This window comes from Sus scrofa, chromosome 3 (genome assembly GCF_054392235.1).
Source record: "Sus scrofa isolate SSC_HxYL_T2T_F1_AM1 chromosome 3, Sscrofa_HxYL_maternal_Yorkshire_Landrace_v2.0, whole genome shotgun sequence".
NCBI lineage: Eukaryota > Metazoa > Chordata > Mammalia > Artiodactyla > Suidae > Sus > Sus scrofa.
This window is the reverse complement of record NC_139385.1, coordinates 11,746,598-11,768,817: the sequence shown is the minus strand read 5'-3', so window position 1 is coordinate 11,768,817 and position 22,220 is coordinate 11,746,598. Positions and strand designations below refer to the sequence as shown.

The window sequence follows — 22,220 nt, the reverse complement described above, 5'->3', positions numbered from 1 at the left end:
AGAATATTTTTTTGAACTTTAACAATTTTGGTATTGATCAAATTGTGTCCAGTCAGATAGGATACTTACAGATTCTGTTCCAAAGCCAGCAGTGAAATAAATAAATGGTTAGATCTATTTTTATTTATTATTTATCTAAAAAATAAATGATTAGATCTGTAATCGTTCTAATTTTTCAGAAAGAAGTACATTATTTGAAGAAAATCATTTAAGTTAAATGTGTGAATTTATCATCTGTCTCCTGCTTGGCTTAGAAATGACAGAGCTATTCAGGAGATGTTTGTAGGAGTTCCTGTCCTGATGCAGTGGTTAATGAATCCTGACTAGGAACTATGAGGTTGCAGGTTCGACCCCTGGCCTTGCTCAGTGGGTTAAGGATCTGGCATTGCCATGAGCTTGGTGTAGGTTGCAGACGTGGCTCAGATCTCTCGTTGCTGTGGCTCTGGCGTAGGCTGGTGGCTACAGCTCTGATTAGACCCCTAGCCTGGGAACCTCCATATGCCACAGGAAGCGGCTCTAGAAAAGGCAAAAAAAGACCCCCCCCAAAAAAAGAGAGAGAGATGTTTGTAAAAAAAACAGGAAAGAAAGAAAAGAAAAGGAGTTCCCGTCGTGGCACAGCAGAATGATTCTGTCTAGGAACCATGAGGTTGTGGGTTCGATCCCTGGCCTCGCCCAGCGGGTTAAGGATTCAGTGTTGCTGTGAGCTGTGGTGTAGATTGCAAATGCAGCTCGGATCTGGCAATGCTGTGGCCCTGGCATAGGCCGGCAGCAACAGCTCCAATTAGACCCCTAGCCTGGGAACCTCCATATGCCGTGGGTGCAGCCCTGAAAAGACCAAAAAAAAAAAAAAAAAAAAAAAAGATGTTTGTAGAACAGCTTGCTTTCTTTCCTCCCCCACCCCCTTTTCAGCTGCACCCAAGGCTTATGGAAGTTCCTGCGCCAGGGATCAATCCAAGCGGAACTTGCAACCTACACCACAGCTGCAGCTGCAGCAACGCTGAATCCTTAACCCACTGCACCGGATCGGGAATTGAACGAGCAACACCACAGAGACAAACCAGATCATTAATCCACCGTGCCACAGCGGAAACTCCATCAGCTTCCTTCTTGAAACCAAAAAGTTCCAAATTGTCTGACATCATGACCTATATTCCATAGCACTGAATGCTTTTGTAGCCATTTAGGTTAGAGACTCACATGCTGAAGTACTGCTGTCTTTCTGTATCCTTTAAGGAAGGGAGATATTTTTAAATTCAAAAAGACAACCTTGTGACCCACTCAGAACAGCAACTGGCCCTTGGGAAGCCCCCAGGGAAGTCAATTACGGCCCTGCCAGTGCTCAGAAGCACCTCGACGTATATGTGACAATCTGATTCCCCATCCCCTCCCAACCAGGACCACAGATCTCTCCGAAGACCCCTGACACGCATGTGCACGTAACATTTTGGCCCACATGAAGCCCTCAGAAGCCCCACAGGTCTTCTGCATGTGCAGGGACCCCCATGGCCAGGGCCCCTGGAAGTGAAGAGCACACAGTACAAGCTCTGCTGAGATATACTTGACATTGATGGATGCAAGAGTATCAGTAACCACTCCGTTTTCCTCCCGGCGGACACTGCACGATGCAGGGGAGGAGCGTTCCAGGCCGAGGGAACTCGGATGCAAAAACCCCGAGATCAAGGCACTAACACAGTCCTCCTCGTATCACACCCCTCCTGCGCGGACTCCTCCGCGTGCCTTTCCCACATTTAATGCCCCTCACACTGATTACCGTGAGCCAGCTGGATAACGCAGCAGCATCTTTTCGGCAGGGTAGCGGCTGAGCACGCTTCAGCCCATCTGCGAACGAGCCGCCCCTTGCCACGTAACAGTGATATCCTCACAGGTTTTGGTTATTTTGGGGGGACCACCGGCCTACTGCAAATCCTGAACAGTTGTACGCCCACAAATGAAGCAACCTAGAGGAAATGGACAGACTACTGAAACTGACCGAAGATACAACACAAAATGTGAAGTCACATAACAAGTGTAGCATGTGAATGAGTCACCAAAACACTTCCGGCCAGAGTTCCCTTGTGGTGCAAGGTTAAGGATCCAGCGTGGTCCCTTCGAGGCTGGGGTCACTGCTGTGGCTCGGGTTTGATCCCTGGTGGCCTGGGAATGTCACATGCCACGGGTGTGGCCAAAAAAAAAAAAAATCCTCAATAAATGAATCCAGGAACATCTACCGAGGATTATACATGGTGACGCTGCACCCCCACCCCGGCCTGCAAGCCTTTGTAGTTGCCCTGCCATGAGACAGAAAAAAGAACCCAGATACCATGATAGAAAAGGCGGTGGTTTGTTGGACAGGTGAATTTTACATACCTGAAGCAAGATCCCGGTGTGACAGCCCCACCCTGGGTAGCAGGTGGCCCAAGACATAATAACAACAACCCTCACACACAGAGACGGAGGCTACCATTGATGCGGGAATTGACATCGGGTTGGCCAACCAGTTCCCAGGGAAACCAGCCGGGGGCAGGCATGTCACTGATGAAGCCCTTTAAATAAGAAGATCGGAGGTGTTCCCGTCGTGGCTCAGTGGTTAACAAATCCGACTAGGAACTGTGAGGTTGTGGGTTCGATCCCTGGCCTTGCTCAGTGGGTTAAGGATCCGGCATTGCCGTGAGCTGTGATACAGGCTGCAGATGTGGCTTGGATCCCGACTTGCTGCGGCTCTGGCGTAGGCCGGTGGCTACAGCTCTGATTAGACCCCTAGCCTGGGAACCTCCATATGCTGTGGGAGTGGCCCAAGAAATGGCAAAAAAAAAAAAGATCAGATAGTCACGTGGGTGCAGCAGAGAGTGGTTGAGCAGGGGATGTACAGAGAGCCAGAGAACAACCCTCCTGAATGGCCTGACCGTACAGTGACCAAGTGCGATCGATCCTACTTGGTTCAACCTACGGAAATCAACCAAGGGAATAACAACATGAGGCATAAAAGACAAAAAGCACAGGGATTTTTCCCATAGATGTAGGAAAAAGGCATTTGACAAAATACTACCCCCTCTCATGACAAAACAAAACTGCTCAACAAACTAGGAATTGAAGGGAACTTTCTCAACATAATTAAGAGCATCTACCAAAAAAAAACCTCTGTAGAGTTCATGTTATACTTGATGATGAAAAGACTGAAGGCTTTCCCCTTAAGACCAGAAACAAGACAAGGATGGCTGTTTGTGTCCCTTCTTTTCAACTTTGTACAGGAGGTTCTAGGTGGGGCAGGTAGGTAAGATAACAAAAGGCCTCTCAATTGGGAAGGAAGATGCAAAACTGTCTCTTTTTGCAGATGGCAGGATCCTGTATACAGAACCCCAAGGGATATAAAAACACAAATTAGAGCTAATAAAGGACTTCAGCAACGTTGCAGGATGCCAGGTCAATATACAAAAATCAACTGTATTTCCATATGTTAGCAATGAGCAATCAAAAAGTGTACTCAAAAAAATTCCACTTGCTATAGCATCAAAAAGAATACTTGGAAAAAAAAAAAAAAAGAAAAGAAAATACTGGGGAATACATTTAACCAAAGAAGTGTAAGACGTATACACTGAAAACTACAAGAGAGTGTTGAAAGCCATTAAAGAAGAAACAAATGGAAAGACATCGAGTATTTGTGGACTGGAGAAACTTCCCTAAGATTCATGTGGAAATGCAACGGACCCCAAATAGCCCAAACAGTCTTGAAAAATAGCAAAGTTGGAAGGTGTGTACTTCCTGATTTCAAAACCTACTACAAAGCTATAATTATCTATGCATTTCCCTATTTGTGGTGCCTCATATAAGTGGAATCATACAGTATTTGTCCTTTTGTGACTTCCTTATTTCACTAAGCATAAGGTAGCAAGGTTCATCCATGTCGTAGCGGATGTCTGAATTTCATTGCCACTCACTTATTTTTGCCTTTTTTACTTTACGGGATGACTATGAATGCACACCTCTAGCCAAATTTGATGACGAAATCTGTAAGCAGGTCCTTCAAAAACTGATCCTTTGAGGAGTTCCCTTGTGGTGCAGTAGGTTAAGGATCTAGCATTGTCACTGCATCAGCTTGGGTCACTACTGTGGCTGGGTTCGATCTCTGGCCCAGGATTTTCCACCTGCCTCAGATGCAGCCAAAAAAAAAAAAAAAGGCAAAACAAAAACAAAAGGTGATCCTTAAAAGAATTCCTCATTTGAAGTATTTCAAAGGTCTTACTTCTTCATGTCCACTTTCCAGAGCATGTCAGAATTTTAAAGTTAACCTACATTGAATTTCCTGGATGTGATATTTAGTTCTGGATTTTTTTGACGTTTTGAAATGAAAAGGAGGAAAAGAAATGCATTGGCCTAACTTCTGGGTTGGTTGTCTCTTTTTTTTTCTTTTTAAATGTAAATTTGATCTTGCTTAGACTCAAACCTAACAAGAGACAGTTTGTTTTTAAATTATTGAAGTTCCCATCAGGCTCAGTGGAAACCAACCTGACTAGTATACATGAGGACGCAGACAGGACTCAGGGCTCGCATTGCTGTGGCTGTGGTGGAGGCAGGCAGCTACAGCTCCAATTCAACCCCTAGCCTGGGAACCTCCATATGCCGCGGGTGAGGCCCTAAAAAGACAAAAAAAAATTATCTACCTTAGCTTCTGTTGGGTGAAGTCATATAATGAGACTCAACATGGGTACATGACTTGCTTTTATATTTAAGTGATTTGATTTTTGTCTCGTTTGTGGCTGGGCTGACAGCCTGACCACTTTGAGGATGCAGTGCTGGAGTTACTTCTAGAAATGACCCAAAGATGGCCTCTGTATGTTGGCCTCAAGGCGGTTTATTTCCTCTTTTTTTTTTTTTGCTTTCTAGGGCCATACCCGTGACATATGGAGGTTCCCCGGCTGGAGGTCGAATCAGAGCTACAGCTACCGGCCTACACCACAGCCACAGCAATGCCGGATCTTTAACCCATGGAGCGAGGCCAGGGATTGAACCTGTGTCCTCATGGATACTAACTAGTCAGATTCGTTTCTGCTGAGCCTCGGCAGGAACTCTGGGTGTATGTCTTCACAGCGGGATGAGACCAATCAGCTCAAAAGCCTGCCTGCACCGAATTCCAGGTGCCTGTGCTTGGGCTACACCGGGTACACGGCATCCTGGAGGCAGTATTCCAGCTGAGAATGCAAACCGCTGAATCTCACCTAAGGACACCAGACAAACTCAAAATGAGGAACATTCTAGGGGGGAGGTGGGGGGTGGTTTCAGTTCTTGAGAAATGGCAATGCCATAAAAAATGAAGACAGGCTACGAGAACTATTCCAGATCAAAGGAGATTAAAAGGATGTGACAACGAAAAAGAAGACCTGACCCCCAACTGGATCCCATCCTGAAAGGGAAAAGCTCTAAAGGAGATTTGGGCAACTGACAAAATTGAAGTAGGAATGGTAAAAGGCATGAAGGGATTGTCTTGCGTGTTAAATTCTGTGACTTTATACTGCGATCGTATGAGAGAATACCCCTATTCTACGAAAACAGTCAGCAAAGTGTTTAGAGATACAGGTGCATTTTGTATGTACTTTTCCTCAAATGCTTCAGAAAAAGAAGTAGGGAGCTCCCGTTGTGGCTGAGCAGAAACAAACCTGACTAGTATCCATGAAGATGTGGGTTCAATCCCTGGCCTCGCTCAGTGGCTTAAGGATCTGGCGTTGCCGTAAGCTGTGGGGTAGGGCACAGATGCAGCTCGGATCCCGGGTTGCTGTGGCTGTGGTGTAGACCGGCAGCTGTAGTTCTGATTCAACTCCTAGCCTGGGAACCTCCATACGCCGCGGGTTCCACACTAAAAAGAAAAAAAGAAAGAAAAGAAAAAAGCATGTGGAGCTACATCTATGTCTCTCTAGAGAGAGAGGGAGGGAGAGACAAAGATTACAAACAGGGGACGTTGTTCACGTTATGTTATCTGAGTCAAGCGTGGATGGAGCTGCTTTGTATAAAAAGTTTCTTTTGCAACTTTTCTATAAGCTTAAAACTATTTCCAAGTATAAAGTCATTTTTTTTTCCTTTGTGGCAGAGCCTGCAGCATGGAGAAGTTCCCAGGCCAGGGATCAAACCCAAGCCACAGCAGTGAAAATATCAGATCCTTAACCCACTGAGCCACAAGGGAACTCCGTCCAAATATAGAGGGGTTTTTTTAGGCCTGCACCTGTGGCATATGGAGGTTCCCAGGCTAGGGGTCTAATCAGAGCTACAGCCGCCAGCCTACACCACAGCCACAGCAACACAGGATCCCAGTGAGATCTGTGACCTACACCACAGCTCACGGCAACACCAGATCCCTAAGCCACTGAGGGAGGCCAGGGATTGAACCTGCGTCCTCATGGATGCAAGTCAGATTTGTTTCTGTTGATCCACGACGGGAATTCCAAATATAAATTTTAAAAAAAAATGCATTTATGAAGAGTTCCTGTCGTGACTCAGTGGAAGCGAATCCGACTAGGAAACATGAGGTTGCAGGTTTGATCCCTGGCCTTGCTCAGTGGGTTAGGGAACCGCATTGCCATGAGTTGTGGTGTGGGTCTCAGACACGGCTCGGATCCTGCATTGCTGTAGCTGTGGTGTAGGCCAGAGACTACAGCTCCGATTAGACCCCTAGCCTGGGAACTCCATGTACCACAGGTGCAGCCCTAAAAAGCAAAAATAAACAAGTAAATAAATACATTTATGAGACAATTGAGGAAATGTGAACAATGACTAGCTATGAGATGATGACAAAGAATATATATATTTTTTTTGGCTCCCTATCAGCAGCATGTGAAAGTCCCTGGGACAGGGATCAAACCCCTAACAAGGCTAGATCCTTAACCTGCTTCGCCACAAGAGAACTCCAATAAAGAATAATTGTTAATTTAGGGGGCGATGCTAAGGGAAAAGAGGTGTTCCACCCTGAATTCTGGGATTTACTTTAAACTACTGGTGGGGATGGGGCGGGCACAGATAAAACTGGAAAAACACTGCTTTTCTATGTTTGAAATTCCTCCAAAGCACAGATAAAATAACAAAGAAAAAACAACTAATAAAAGGATCATTTTTGTGAATTTGATTTCAAAGAATCAAAGTATTTCATGTATATTCCTGTACACATCTTGGATTCTTTGCATTTTTTTTATTTAAAATTTTTTATTTTTTTAATTTATTCATATTTATATTGTATTTATTTATGTAGCTTTTTAGGGCCACACCCGAGGCATATAGAGGTTCCCAGGCTAGGGGTCGAATCGGAGCTGTAGCTGCCAGTCTACGCCACAGCCACAGCAATGCCAGATCCGAGTTGTGTCTGTGACCTACACCACAGCTCACGGCAACGCCGGATCCTCAACCCACTGAGTGAAGCCAGGCATGGAACCTGCAACCTCATGGTTTCTACTCAGATTCTGCAGGAACTCCTTTTTTGTTTGTTTTTGTTTTTTTACCCCACCTGCAGCATATGGCGCTCCAGGCCACGGATCAGATCCGAGCTGCAGCTGTGAACTAAGTCTCAGCTATGGCGATGTTGGATCCCTAACCCACTGTGCCAGGCTGGGAATTGAACCTGTGTCCCGGCGCTCTCAAAATGCTGTGGATCCCGTTGCACCACAGCAGGAGCTCCTTTTGCATTGTTTTAAATGTCTTCTTTTAATATTTATATTTCTGCCTTTTTAATACATTGTTTGCTTTCCTTTCAGACAGCCATCATTCCTCTGCAAGCAATGAAGTAATAGAAATGGAGTTACCAATGGAAGGTTAGAAAAATGAGGCATTCCCCCCCCCCCCATTTAGTTTACCGCATTTTACAAATAATGCACTTTTTGTGTGTGTCTTATTAGGGCCACAACCATGGCATAGGCGGCATATGTATGGAAGTTCCCAGGCTAGGGGTTGAATTGGGGCTGCAGCCGCCAGCCTACACCACAGCCACAGCAATGTGGGATCTGAGCCTCATCTGTGACCTACACCATAGCACATGGCAACACCAGATTCCCAATCCACTGAGCAAGGCCAGGGATGGAAACTGCATCCTCATGGATCCTAGTCAGGTTCATTACCACTCAGCCACGATGGGAACTCCTAGTCTTTCTTTTTTTACTAACGATTAATGTAAGCTTGGACAGTTCTGTCTAAAATGAGCCAGAGTTAGGTGAGGTAATCTAGCCAGGCTTTTGTCTATATGAAGAACTTAATGCATATGTCTTAATTCTTGCTTGCTAGAAAACTCAATTATATCTCTATGTAATACTAGATGCAGAATCACTTGGGGGCTGCTGGCAGGGTAAGAGGGGCGCTATTAACCAAAGCAAGTGGCTTTTTAAAATCCTGATAATTCCTGGAGTTCCCACTGTGGGTCAGCGGAAATGAACCCGACTAGATACCATGAGGATTCCGGCTGGCTCCCTGGCCTCGCTCAGTGGGTTAAGGATCTGGCGTTGCCGTGAGCTGTGGTGTAGGTCGCAGACGAGGCTCAGATCCTGCGTTGCTACGACTGGGGTGTAGGCTGGCAGCTGCAGCTCCGATTCGACCCCTGCCCTGGGAACTTCCACTTGCCTTGGGTGCGGCCCTAAAAAGCCAAAAATCAATCAGTCAGTCAGTCAATCCTAGTCATTCCTAATGACAAACAGAAAACGCTATGACCACATGAATCCCATTAGCTCAAGTAGAAGGATATTCTGTGTCCCTTACGGTGGGTAATGTCATGTTATTTGATAATATCTGAGCGTTTATCTCCCCTTATTCCTTATAAGATGATCCTTTATTAGCCTATTATCCCTTTTAAAATTAAAATTACCTTTATGTCTATTAAATATGAAAGGTATTTAAAATGCCAGGATGAGGTGACGTTTTGGTATAGCAGTCAAATGTTGGAACATGAGAAGGTATAATCATGAAGGTCATTTTAGAAACTTCTCTTTTCAAGAGTCTACTCAGCCTGTCCCTTCAGAAACGAGTGAGGACGCTGAAGCCGAGGTGAAAATCGAAGGTTGGTTGTCAGATGCCCACTTCCAAGTACAGTTTTCATATTTTCCTGAAAGGACGACTGTGGGGAAAAGACTGAAATCCCTATGTGTGTGTTTGTGTAACCAGAGCAGCCAGTACTCCCAGCAAGTCCCCAGTGCCCTAGGCTTTTCAGACAACAGAATTAAGCCGAGCCAATTAGCCCAGGGTCAGGGTGGAGCCAGACTGTGCCGGTCCAGGAAGGAAAGAATGAAACAGAGAATGGGGTGGGGGGGCGGGTACAGATACGTATCCTTTTTTTTTTTTTTTTTTTGTCTTTTTGCCATTTCTTGGGCCGCTCCTGCAGCATATGGAGGTTCCCAGGCTAGGGGTCGAATTGGAGCTGTAGTCACCAGCCTACGCCAGAGCCACAGCAGTGCAGGATGCTAGCCGCATCTGCAACCTACACCACAGCTCACGGCAACGCCAGATCGTTAACCCACTGAGCAAGGGCAGGAACCGAACCCGCAACCTCATGGTTCCTAGTCGGATTCGTTAACCACTGCGCCACGACGGGAACTCTCAGATACGTATCCTTAACCCCTGTGCCACAAGGGAACGTCCCAGGTCTTGCTCTTTAGTTCATTTTATTTTTTTGGCTTTTTGAGCTGAACCTGTAGCAGGATGCAAGTTCCCAGGCCAGGGGTCTAATCAGAGTTGTAGCCACTGGCCTACATCACAGCCACAGCAACGCCCGATCCGAGCCGTGTCTGTGACCTACACCACAGCTCATGGCAACGCCGGATCCTTAACCCACTGAGCGAGACCAGGTTTCGAACCTGCACGCTCATGGATACTAGCTGGATCTGTTTCCCCCACACCCGCCACAACAGGAATTACGGTCTTGCTCTTTAGATGTAAACTCCCATTCACAGAACACACGGGCTGAACTTTGAGTCCCTCAAAAAGGACTCAACAGGCTCATTTACATATTTCACAGAATTTAAGTGAGCATTGTGTCCATCATTTGACCAGAAATCGTGATAACGTCAACTGTGCTTTTCCTATTTAACCCTGTTTGAGCCTTTCCTTGACTGTTCAATCACTTATAGGATCTCCGCTTCTAAAGTGTCCTCACGGACACATTTGTATGTCTTAGTCCTCCCTCCTCTTTAAAGTGAGAGTAACAACAAAGGAAACATATATACAGTGTCTTTTGAGAGCCGCACCCAGGCATATGGAGGTTCCCAGGCTAGAGGTCCAATCAAGCTACAGTGCCTGCCTACACCACAGCCATAGCAACACAGGATCTGAGCCCCATCTGCGACCCAACACCACAGCTCACGGCAACACCAGATCCTTAACCACTAAGTGAGGCCAGGGATCGAACCTCAACCCCAGGGTTCCTAGCCGGATTTGTTAACCACTGAACCACAATGGGAACTCCCCAAGGAAATACATTTTTAACCCTTCTTTCTAAATCAAATTAGACTGAAATATCAAGGGCTATGAGCAAAATTAAAGCCACGGTGCCCTTTCCCTTTTGAGAGGGACATCAAACTGCAGAGACCCAAATATCAATTAGTGCCAAGCTAGATCATTATTCTACAGCTGCATGTTCCCTGAAGCTTTAAAACTTCAGTCTGGCCTTCTCATCAAAGTGGTGCTTTGATATTTTTAGAGGAGACATAGCCTAATTTCCCATAAGGTCTAAATTTCAATTTCTCTTTTAAGGAAACACCAATTCATCCACTCTTACCAATTCTGCAGTGGGTGTTGAAGATCTTAACATTGTCCAGGTGACAGTCCCAGGTATGGAATTCTCTCTGGCTTTATCATCATTTAGATTATCGTTTGCATTTTGTTATATTTTAACCATCTTGTGACATGGGTGAGTCTCTTGGAGCTATTTTTATGCTAAGTTCACCCTGGCAACTAAAGAAGACAATTCAGGAATATAAGATATGCTGCCAATGGCCACCCACCAGATATCTTGCTATATCAGACATTGTTAATCAGATATATTGCTTCTCACAGCTGTGCTACCTCTGAATTGGAACTGGCCCCAAAGGTCAATTGTGTCTGTTCTCCATCAGTTAATTCTTTTCTGAATACATGTATGTAAACTATATCTGGAGAGAGAGAAAAGAATCTAAGAGCATAGATCCTACAGAGAAGGAAACTTAAGAGCTGAGATAGGGAAGGGAGGGACTCATTTCATGATGTACTGTTTTATGTTTCTTTAATTTTGAACCACGTAATGGCTTTAGTTCTTCAACACTGAACAGAATAAACATTTTAAGTAGTAAAAAAATTTCCCCTCTAATCCTAGTACATCCTATTCCTTTTACTTGCCATATTGCACAGGCTCGTATCTCTATTAGAATGCTAAAGAGTACAGGTGAGAGTGGACACCCTTATCTTACATGATATTGAAGAAGTTCCCTGATGTAGTATGTTTTGTATTTACACAGAATCATAACTTGGAAAATTCTCTGTCATCTATAATGCCTTAAATTTATGAATTTCTAAAAATGCTGAATTATGGCTGAAAGTAAACTGAATGTAACGTGCATTCTTATGTGCTAACAGGCATTTCCTCCAATAGTTTTTCCTGAGGGTAAATACATGAATAAACCTGGTTGCTTGTTTTTAAATTATTTTTTAGATAACGAGAAGGAAAAATTATCAAGCATTGAAAAAATAAAACAACTAAGAGAACAGGTCAATGACCTCTTCAGCCGAAAATTTGGTATGTTTGTATATTTTTACATATCCCAATTTTATATATTTGAAAGATTTTTTTTCGAATTGATTGCTTTAAGAAATTGATCTTTCTGTGAGGGCACTCTGATCAAAATTAGTGTGTATTTTTACTAAGGAAGAGCTTTTACATGGAGACGCTAATTACATAATAATAATAGCTATCTCCAGCAAATAATTATGTTGAATACCCCAAACTAATAAAATGTTACATGTCAGCTATATCTCAATTGAAAATATTTAAAAAATTTAAAATATTTAAAAAATAATAATAGCTATCTCTGACTTACTGACCTCTCACTATGGCTCAGTGTTGTTTTTAGTGTGTGATGTGATTCACCCTTTAATACTCACAAAAACATTTTCAGTAGATACTATGATCATTTATTTTGTAATCTTTTCTTTTTTTTTTTTTTTTTTTTTTTGTCTTTTTTTTGCTATTTCTTGGGCCGCTCCCGCGGCATATGGAGGTTCCCAGGCTAGGGGTCGAATCGGAGCTGTAGCCTCTGGCCTACGCCAGAGCCACAGCAACGTGGGATCCGAGCCGCGTCTGCAACCTACACCACAGCTCACGGCAACGCCAGATCATTAACTCACTGAGCAAGGGCAAGGACCGAACCCGCAACCTCATGGTTCCTAGTCGGATTCGTTAACCACTGCGCCACGAAGGGAACTCCTATCTTTTCTTTTCTATTCTAGTCTAGTCTAGTCTAGTCTAACGGGGACAACTGTGGCATGTGAAGTTCCCAGGCTAGGGGTCAAATCAGACCTGCAGCTGCCAGCCTACACCACAGCCACCACGACTCAGGATCCAATCCACCTCTGTGACCTACACCACAGCTTGCGACAATGCCGAATCCTTAACCCACTGAGCAAGGCCAGGGATCAAACCCACATCCTCATGGATACTACTCAGGTTCTTAACCCACCAAGCCACAACGGGAACTCCAATAATCCCTTTTAATGAGGAAAGAAACGGAATCTGCTATACTACCCGGTACCAGTTTTAAAATCAAGAAAATTATTCATATTTCCTAGCATCACTGAAAAATAAAGTGCTCAGCCATGTTGTCACTTGATGTGCATGATTTTAAAATCTTGACATCTAAGATGACGCACGGTTTGGGAAGAGCAAGTGACGGACTCAGCCAGTTTTATACTGTCTGTCTCATCACAGGTGAGGCGATCGGAGTGGATTTCCCTGTGAAGGTTCCCTACCGGAAAATCACCTTCAACCCCGGCTGTGTGGTCATTGATGGCATGCCCCCAGGGGTGGTATTCAAAGCCCCCGGCTACCTAGAAATCAGCTCCATGCGGAGGATCCTGGATGCCGCAGAATTTATCAAATTCACAGTCATCAGGCACGTGAGCGTTCCCGGCTTGGCCAGGACAATGACCTGCAGATTGTCACTTGCCCAAGGTGGGCAAGCCAGGGGCACAGGGATTCCCACCCCGGGAGGCAGGCATCCAAGGTCCCTGCAGTCAGCTGCTGTGTCACACCGCCTGTCATCCTCAGTTCACCGTATCCTGCTTTGGGAGCCTGTGTCCGCGCTCCTGTTTCGTGGCGATGGTGGGCAGCCTGTCTTAGTTTAGCCTAGTGTTGACGCTCCCAAAAGTTTGTCAAATAGAGCTAAAGGGACAAGAGAGGAAAAGTGACTTTGTTGCCCTCACCAATGTCTCTTTCTCTTCAGACCACTTCCGGGACTCGAGCTCAGCAATGGTGAGTATCCTGGAGGCGAGAAGGTGGTGCCAGCCCCGCTGTGCGGTCGGTGTGAGCGGTCTCACCAGACACTCACCTCGAGGTCCTTGCTTCCTGAGCCTTGGGTCTCAGTGCAAAGCACGGCACTTGTGTTTTTTCTGCTTCCTCTTCTTCTTTTCTCCCTTTCTTTTTTTAGGGCATACGGAAGTTCCCAGGCTAGAGGTCGAATCAGAGCTGCCGCATCCGCAACCTACGCCACAGCTTGTGGCAACACCAGATCCTTAACCCACTGAGCAAGGCCAAGGATGAAACCTGCATCCTCAAGGACCTTGGTAGGGTCCTTAACCTGCTGAGCTACAACAGGAACTCCCTTTCCTGCTGCTGCTGCTGCTGCTTCTTTTTTTTTTTTTTTTTTTCCTTTGTCTTTTTAGGGCCGCACCTGCAGCATAGGGAGGTTCCCAGGCTAGGGGTCCAATCGGAGCTGTAGCCGCTGGCCTACACCACAGCTGCAGCAACACCAGATCCGAACCGTGTCTGCACCAAAGCTCACAGCAATGCTGTCGGGCTCATTCCCACGACGGGAACCTCCCTTTCCTGCTTCTTAGAAAGCCCTTTAATTCTGTTTGAGTTTTCTTAGCCAGGCTTTTTCTCCTCGTATAACAGTGCGATGGAGCTTGCTGTGTGTAATGATACAGCAAAGTCTCATTCAACAGCCCTTTATGGCTGAGGCTTTATCATAATACTGAACTACTACTCTCTGCCTCAGCTGGCCCATAGTACCTGCCTGGCCACCCCAGTCCCCTGCCTCAGGATCTCCCACCCCTCACCTCCCCACCGTTCAGAACCAACAGGGGTACCGCCTGGCACAGCAGGGCTCCCAGAACCCCCTCCAGTGCTGAGGTTGACTTCTGTTCTGATGGAGCAATACATCCCAGCCACTCTGCTTGTTAAAGAATTTTAATGTCTCCCCTAGAGTCCTTGCAAGCAAGTCAAAATCCTGTTGGGTATCAAAGCAGAAGATGTAACCAACAAGGACCTCCTGTATAGCACAGGGAACTACTCAGTATCTTATGATAATCTATAATGGAAAAGAATCTAATAAAGAATATGGGAGTTCCCGTCGTGGTGCAGTGGTTAACGAATCCGACTAGGAACCATGAGGTTGCCGGTTCGGTCTCTGCCCTTGCTCAGTGGGTTAATGATCCGGCGTTGCCGTGAGCTGTGGTGTAGGTTGCAGACGTGGCTCGGATCCCGCATTGCTGTGGCTGTGGTGTAGGCCAGCAGCTACAGCTCCGATTGGACCCCTAGCCTGGGAACCTCCATGTGCCTCGGGAGCAGCCCAAGCAAAAAAAAAAAAAAAAAGAAAAGAAAAAGAATATATATATAAATATAAAAACTGAATCATTTTGCCGTACACCTGAAACTAACACAACATTGCAAACCAAATATATTGCAATTAAAAAAAAAAGTTTTTAGGAGTTCCCGTCGTGGCGCAGTGGTTAACGAATCCGACTAGGAACCATGAGGTTGCCGGTTCGGTCCCTGCCCTTGCTCAGTGGGTTAACGATCCGGCATTGCCGTGAGCTGTGGTGTAGGTTGCAGACGCGGCTCGGATCCCGAGTTGCTGTGCCTCTGGCGTAGGCCGGTGGCTACAGCTCCGATTTGACCCCTAGCCTGGGAACCTCCATATGCCGCGGGAGCGGCCCAAGAAATAGCAACAACAACAACAACAACAAAAGACAAAAAGACAAAAGACAAAAAAAAAAAAAAAAAAAGTTTTTAAAGTATCTCTAGCGCTCACTTCGGTAGCATATTTACTGAGAAGAAGTACCTCCTGGAGTTCTCTTGGGGTGCCAGTGGGTTGAGGATCCAGCATTGTCACCGCAGTGGCTTGGGTCACTGCTGTGGCTAAGGTTTGATCCCTGGCCTGGAAACTTCCACATGCCTTGGTCAAAGCCAAAAAAAAAAAGTTAAGAAAAAAGGTACCTCTAGAAAGAAAGAAAAAAGCAGACGATGTAGAGATGGTCCCAAGATTTTGAGTCACTAGAGAACCTCATTTAAACATTGGAAACTAAAGCGTTCTTTTAAAATGCACATTATTATTCCTAAACTCATCTGGTTGCCAAATGGCTTTTTACATTTTTAATAGCTTTATTATGGCATAATTTACATACCATACTATTTACTTGTGTAAACTCTACACAATCCCATGATTTTTAGTAAATATATGGAGTTTTGCAACTATCACCACGATCTATTACCAGAAATTTCCATCATCCCCCCAACAGGGTCCTCCTACCCATTTTTAGTCTTTTCCCATTCCCAGCCCTAACCCCAGGCAACCACTAAATTGGCTTCTGTCTGTGCCTACATTTTCTCAAAGTGAATTTTTATACCTCTGTTCCCTTGAAGTCAAGCTCACCTGCATCGTGGGCAGTTTCTTTCCATTTAAACCAGGTTGTATGAGGTTCTGTGGCTCTCATCAGTGTCTTTCAGGGCTCACAGCAGGTAAATCATGCGCCCTCTGTGCTCAAACCCTGCTGTTATTTCAAAGTTCTCTTGAAAATCAAATAAAAAAAGGATATGTTAAAATGCAGATAGGCTTTCAAATCACTCCTACTTAAACCAGGTGGAGCAAACACAGCCACTTGCTGAACCTCACCAAAGATGTCTCATCTACTTTTATTTTTTTGTTTGTTTGTTTGTTTTTGTCTGTTTGTTTTTTGTCTTTTTGCTATTTCTTGGGCCGCTCCCACGGCATATGGAGGTTCCCAGGCTAGGGGTCCATTCGGAGCTGTAGCCGCCAGCCTACACCAGAGCCACAGCAATGCGGGATCCGAGCCGCGTCTGCAACCTACACCACAGCTCACGGCAATGCCGGATCGTTAACCCACTGAGCAAGGGCAGGGACTGAACCGGCAACCTCATGGTTCCTAGTCGGATTCGTTAACCACTGCGCCACGACGGGAACTCCTCATCTACTTTTAAAAAGGGGACTGAGGAGTTCCAGCTGTGGCATCACCAGATCAGAGCCTCTGGAGCACTAGGGTGCAGGTTTAATCCCCAGCCTGGCACAGTGGGTTAAGGATCCGGCATTGCCACAAGCTGTGGCTTAGGTCACAACTGCTGCTCCGATCTGATCCCGTGGCAGGGGAACCCTGTGTACTGCAAGGCCACAAAAAAATGAAAAATAAATTAAAAAAAAAAAAAGAATCAGAATTGAAGCCAATGTTGGAAAACCAGGGACTTTTTCATAAAAATTCATTTCCGAGTTTACTTTAGAAACCTGAAGATCTGGCCAGGAAGGGGCACGTTCCCTCTGGCAGCAGTTTGCTGCCCCTGGGTGTCCTGCTTCCCTCTCTGGAGGGCGGGTCACTCTCCAGGTAACCACTAACCATACCCCCCCCCACCCTCGCCACCCACATTTTCCCTTGCATTTGTCATCCTGCTCTTACTGGTGGTTTTCTTTTTTCTTTCTTTTTCTTTGCCTCCCCGCGGCATATGGAGTTCCCGGGGCCAGGGATCAGATCGGAGCCGCCACTGCGACCCACGCTGCAGCTGTGGCCACGCCGGATCGTTAACCCACTGTCCGGGGCCGGGGAATCGAACCTGCGTCCCAGGGCTCCCAAGACACCGCCCGATCCTGTTGCGCCAGAGCGGGGACTCCTGGCTGATGTTTTTTCTAATCCTTTAGACAAACGTGAACTCTTTCTTGTCTCCCTGTCTCTATCGAAAGTGGGCAAGAGAAAGATAGACCAAGAGGGCCGTGTCTTTCAAGAAAAGTGGGAGCGAGCCTATTTCTTCGTGGAAGTGCAGAACATCCCTACGTGTCTGATATGCAAACAGAGCATGTCGGTGTCCAAGGAATACAACCTGCGACGCCACTATCAAACCAACCACAGCAAGCACTACGACCAGTACACCGAGCGCATGCGCGACGAGAAGCTCCGCGAGCTCAAGAAGGGGCTCAGAAAGTACCTCTTAGGGTCCTCGGACCTGGTGAGTCCCGAGCGAAAACAAGGCTTGGCCAACGCGAGTCCCAGGGAAAAAGCTGCCGTCCAGCCTGTAGAAGATGTGGCCGGGAACTTATGGGAGAAGTTACGTGAGAAGATCAGATCCTTTGTGGCCTATTCCATCGCCATCGACGAGATCACAGACATCAATAACACCACCCAGCTGGCCATATTCATCCGAGGCGTCGATGAGAATTTCGACGTCTCCGAAGAGCTTTTGGACACGGTGCCCATGACCGGCACAAAGTCTGCAAATGAGATCTTTCTGCGTGTGGAGAAAAGTCTTAAAAAGTTTAATATCGACTGGGCGAAACTGGTAAGCGTGGCCTCCACCGGCACCCCCGCCATGGTCGATGCCAACGACGGGCTTGTCACAAAACTGAAGTCCAAGGTGGCGACGGTTTGCAAGGGCTCCGACCTGAAGTCCGTTTGTTGCATTATTCACCCGGAATCGCTCTGCGCTCAGAAGCTGAAGATGGACCACATCATGAGCGTGGTCGTCAACGCCGTGAACTGGATCTGCTCCCGCGGACTGAACCACCGTGAGTTCACCACTTTGCTCTACGAGCTGGACAGCCAGTACGGCAGCCTTCTCTACTACACCGAGATCAAGTGGCTCAGCCGAGGGCTGGTGCTGAAGAGGTTCTTCGAATCGCTGGAAGAAATCGATTCCTTCATGTCCTCCAGAGGCAAGCCCCTGCCTCAGCTGAGCTCTGCGGATTGGATCAAAGACCTGGCCTTCCTGGTGGACATGACCATGCATCTGAACACGCTGAACCTCTCGCTCCAAGGACACTCCCAAATCGTGACGCAGATGTACGACCTGATTCGGGCCTTTCTGGCCAAGCTGTGCCTTTGGGAAACTCATCTGGCCAGGAATAACCTGGCGCACTTTCCCACCCTGAAATCGGTGTCCAGAAATGAAAGCGACGGCCTCAACTATATCCCCAACATCGTGGCGCTCAAGGCCGAGTTCCAGAAAAGGCTGTCCGATTTCAAACTCTACGAAAGGGAACTGACCCTGTTCAGCTCCCCCTTCTCCGTGAAGATCGAGAGCGTTCAGGAAGCGCTGCAGATGGAGGTGATTGACCTGCAGTGCAACACGGTCCTGAAAACCAAATACGACAAGGTCGGAATACCGGAGTTCTACAAATACCTCTGGAGCAGCTACCCCAAGTACAGAACCCACTGCGCCAAGATCCTGTCCATGTTTGGCAGCACCTACGTTTGCGAGCAGCTCTTCTCCATCATGAAACTGAGTAAGACGGAATACTGCTCCCAGTTAAAGGACTCCCGGTGGGATTCCGTCCTCCACATCGCCACGTGACCTCGCCCCCGCAGGGTGCCTGGGCCCCGGAAGCCTAGACGCCACTAGGGCCGCAGGTTGTCAGATGAGCAAATGAGTTCTTACATTTTTCTGGCGTTCCGTTTTTTTCCACCTTGACTTGGAAATACCATTTGCGGTATCAGACCTGTTTGTATGACATTTTGTGCTTCCCCACGGCCCAGTAAAAATCAAGAAAGTTTCTCGTATTTCTGGTCGTTGAGTCTTCTTATGCGTGGCCTCTTTCCCTCTTGGCACTGGGACTGCATCCTGAAGTTTAAATCAATCCACAGAAATGGGGGCCCATGCGCCCCGAGGGTGTATGTACCCGCGCATTTATGTGCATCGCAGCCGGAGGCACTGCACGTGCTTCCAAGTTGAAAGAAAATCACTTTAGAGACATCTTCCCGTCCCGTGGCGTCCGTGCATTTCCTGTCTGCACCTCCACACGAATCCAAAAAGGTAGGACTTAAAATGGAAAATCCTCGGAGTTCCCTGGTGGCCTAGCAGTTAGAGATCTGGCATTGTCACTGCTGGGGCTTGGGGTCCAATCCCTGACCCAGGAACTTCTGCCTGCTGTGGGTGCAGTCAAAAAAAAAAAAAAAAAAAAGGAAGGAAAATCTTCAAAACAAATATAGGCTTTCAGGGGCTTTCAAAGATTAACGTGAGGATTGAAGGCTTTCTTTTAAACTTTATTTTGAAATAATTTCAAATGTATAGAAAAGGTGCAGAAATGAAAATAGCATGAAGAAGACTTACTGCCCTTTGGCCAGACTCTCATATTATTACATTTTGGCCCTGTTTATCATTTGTTTGCTCTCCTCTCACCCCATGTGTAAGTGTGTGTGTGTGTGTGTGTGTGTACAACTTTGCCTATAGGTGCGTGTAAATGAATGTCTATGACTATCTATAATTTGTGTATAAATGCGTGTGCATAGCTTTTTTTCTGAGCCTTTTGAGGGAAAGTTACATACCTCTTTTAACCCTAGATTTTCAAGAGCGTATTTTCTAAGAAGGAGGATTTTCCATGATATGGTGAAAAGCAAATACAGTTAAGGGCCCAGTGATTTTTCTCAAGGCTCTCTTAACCCTTTGATGGTCAAAGAATTCTCTTGAGAGGCACCTGTCCCAGTGCATCCTTCTCTTACCTCTAAGCCACCAGCCTTGTCCAGCCTCACATGCTGCTTCCCACACAGGAAAAGAAGCTCTCCAGGCCACCCATGGCCTTCAGGAAAAGCTGCATCTTGTACAAGATTTTTTTTTTTCCCTTTTTGGCCATCCCGTAGCACATGGAGCTCCCAGGCCAGGGATCAAATCTGAGCCATAGTCGTAACCTAAGTGACACTTCGGCAACGCTCGATCCTTAACCCACTGAGCGAGGCCAGGGATTGATCCTGCATCCCGGTGCTCCCAAGACACTGCCAATCCCATCATGCCACACCAGGAACTCCCTTTTACAACATTTGCAGCTCCAGTGTGTACCCTAGTGTCTTCGCATTTGGAGAAAGGACTTGGAGGCAGTGGGCTGGCCGCAGAGCTGGGGGGCAGCAAGGAGCTGTTCATCAGGGAATAATTGCTTTCTGGTACAACCTCCGAACTGGGCAGGGTCTTGGTGAATAATCAGAGGTGCCCCCTCCCTGTAGCTAAATCACAGTTCTCTGTGTGTGTGAGAAACTGACTGTTGTTCTTCACTGAATATTTACAGCTGTTAGCCAAGACCGCCCCTGTTTCTCTGGGAGTAAAAACTGGGTAGATGACCAACTTCCTGTGCCTACTCCGTGCCTTAACAATGGCCCCAGGACTGCTATTTTCAACTGAATCTAGAAAGATCAATTATATTCTCCTGTTTATATCTGCCAGTTTCTTTTTTTTCTTTTTTCTTGTCTTTATTTTTTTCTTTCTTTCTTTTTTTTTTGTTACGCCTGCAGCATGGGAAAGTTCCTGAGCCAGGGATAGAACCCATGCCACAGCAGTGACAATGCCAGATCCTTAACCTGCTGAGCTGCCAGGGAACTCCATTTATTTTCCAGGGTTTTTTGGGTTTTTTTTTAGTTTTTATAATGATTTATATTTTTTCCATTATAGCTGGTTTACAGTGTTCTGTTATTTTCCAGGTTTTTTTTAAATTTTTTTTTTTAACTTTTTATCCAGGAGTTCCTGTCGTGGCTCAGAGGAAACGAATCTGACTAGGATCCATGAGGACTAGGGCTCAATCCCTGGCCTTGCTCAGTGGATTAAGGATGTGGCATTGCCGTGAGCTGTGGTGTAGGTTGCAGACGTGGATGGGATCTGACTTTGCTGTGGCTGTGGCCCAGGCTGGCAGCTACAGCTCTGATTCAGCTGCTAGCTTAAGAGCCTCCATATGCTGAAGGGCAGCCCCAAAAAGACAAAAAAAAAAAAATTAAAAACGTTTTTATCCAATTTATTTAAACTAAGCCAAATAAATAATAGTTCACCCGTTTCTCCCACCCTTCCCCAACCCCTGCCTCTTGCAACTGCCAATCTATTCTCTGTATTTAAGAGCTTGGTTATTTTTTAGTTTTTATTTTTTAAGATTCCACATATAAGAGACAGAGTACAGTATTTGTCTTTCTCTGGCTTATTTCACTTAGCATACTGCCCTCAAAGTTCATCCATTGTGTTATAAGGGGCAAGATTTTATTTTTTTCAGGGCTAAATAATATTCCACTGTATATTTATGCCATTTTTTGTTTGTTTTGGGGGGTTTTGTTTTTGTTTTTGTTTTTTGCTCTTTAGGGCCATACCCACAGCATATGGAGATTCCCAGGCTGGGGTCCAAACGGAGCTACAGCTGCTGGCCTATACCACAGCCACAACAATGCAGGATCCAGGTGTGTCTGCACCCCACAATGCAGTTCATGGCAATGCCAGATCCCCTGGCCCACTGAGCGAGGCCCAGGATCAAACCCACGTCCTCATGGATGCTAGTCGGATTCGTTTTCACTGAGCCACAACAGGAACTCCCTATGCCATAATTTCTTCGCCCATACATCTGTTGATGGATGCTTAAGTCGTTTCCATATGTTTACTGTTGTAAATGATGCTGCAGGGAACATGAGGGGAAGATGATCTTTTCAAATTGGTGTTTTCGCTGTCTTCAGGTAATAGCCAGCGTCGAACTGCTGCATCATACGGTAGTTCTAGTTTTAATTTTTTGAGGCACCTCCAGAGTGTTTTCCATGGTGGCTGCACCAATTTACATTCCCACCAACAGTGTGGGAGGGTCCCCTTTTCTCCACATCGTTGTCAATACTTGTGCTTTCTTGCCTTTTTGATAATAGCTATATAACAGGTATGAGGTGGTATCTCATCAAGGTTTTGATTTGCATTTCCCTGCATGAATGATGTTCAGCATCTTTTCACGAACGAGTTGGTCATCTCTCTGTCTGCTTTGGAAAAATGTCTGTTCAGTTCATCGATTTTTAAC

At 46.1% G+C, this 22,220-nt stretch overlaps 1 protein-coding gene and 1 long non-coding RNA gene across 6 annotated transcripts in view; one reads left to right on the top strand and one right to left on the bottom strand.

Moving 5' to 3' along the window:
* The window catches only part of LOC102167472 (uncharacterized), a 30,211-nt gene extending 14,218 nt beyond the window's left edge, over positions 1-15,993 (bottom strand). Inside the window, exons 1-3 of one of the 2 annotated variants that reach the window (XR_014840347.1) lie at positions 15,858-15,993; positions 15,267-15,380; positions 13,533-13,696 (exon numbers count right to left, since the gene is read on the bottom strand). This is a non-coding gene — a long non-coding RNA (uncharacterized LOC102167472). The remainder of the gene's footprint in view (positions 1-13,532; positions 13,697-15,266; positions 15,381-15,857) is intronic. The other variant, XR_002342329.2, reaches the window with a different exon arrangement.
* The window catches only part of LOC100620992 (general transcription factor II-I repeat domain-containing protein 2), a 55,853-nt gene extending 36,872 nt beyond the window's left edge, over positions 1-18,981 (top strand). For 3 of the 4 annotated variants that reach the window (XM_003354512.5, XM_085016899.1, XM_085016900.1), the window contains exons 10-16: positions 7,731-7,787; positions 8,957-9,019; positions 10,708-10,785; positions 11,642-11,725; positions 12,914-13,097; positions 13,428-13,456; positions 17,172-18,981. In XM_003354512.5, the coding sequence (XP_003354560.3) occupies positions 7,731-7,787; positions 8,957-9,019; positions 10,708-10,785; positions 11,642-11,725; positions 12,914-13,097; positions 13,428-13,456; positions 17,172-18,775 (2,099 nt within the window). In that variant the 3' untranslated portion in view covers positions 18,776-18,981. Of the gene's footprint in view, positions 1-7,730; positions 7,788-8,956; positions 9,020-10,707; positions 10,786-11,641; positions 11,726-12,913; positions 13,098-13,427; positions 13,457-16,942 lie in introns of those variants that run through there. The other variant, XM_085016901.1, reaches the window with a different exon arrangement.
* Positions 18,982-22,220: the final 3,239 nt, after the last annotated feature.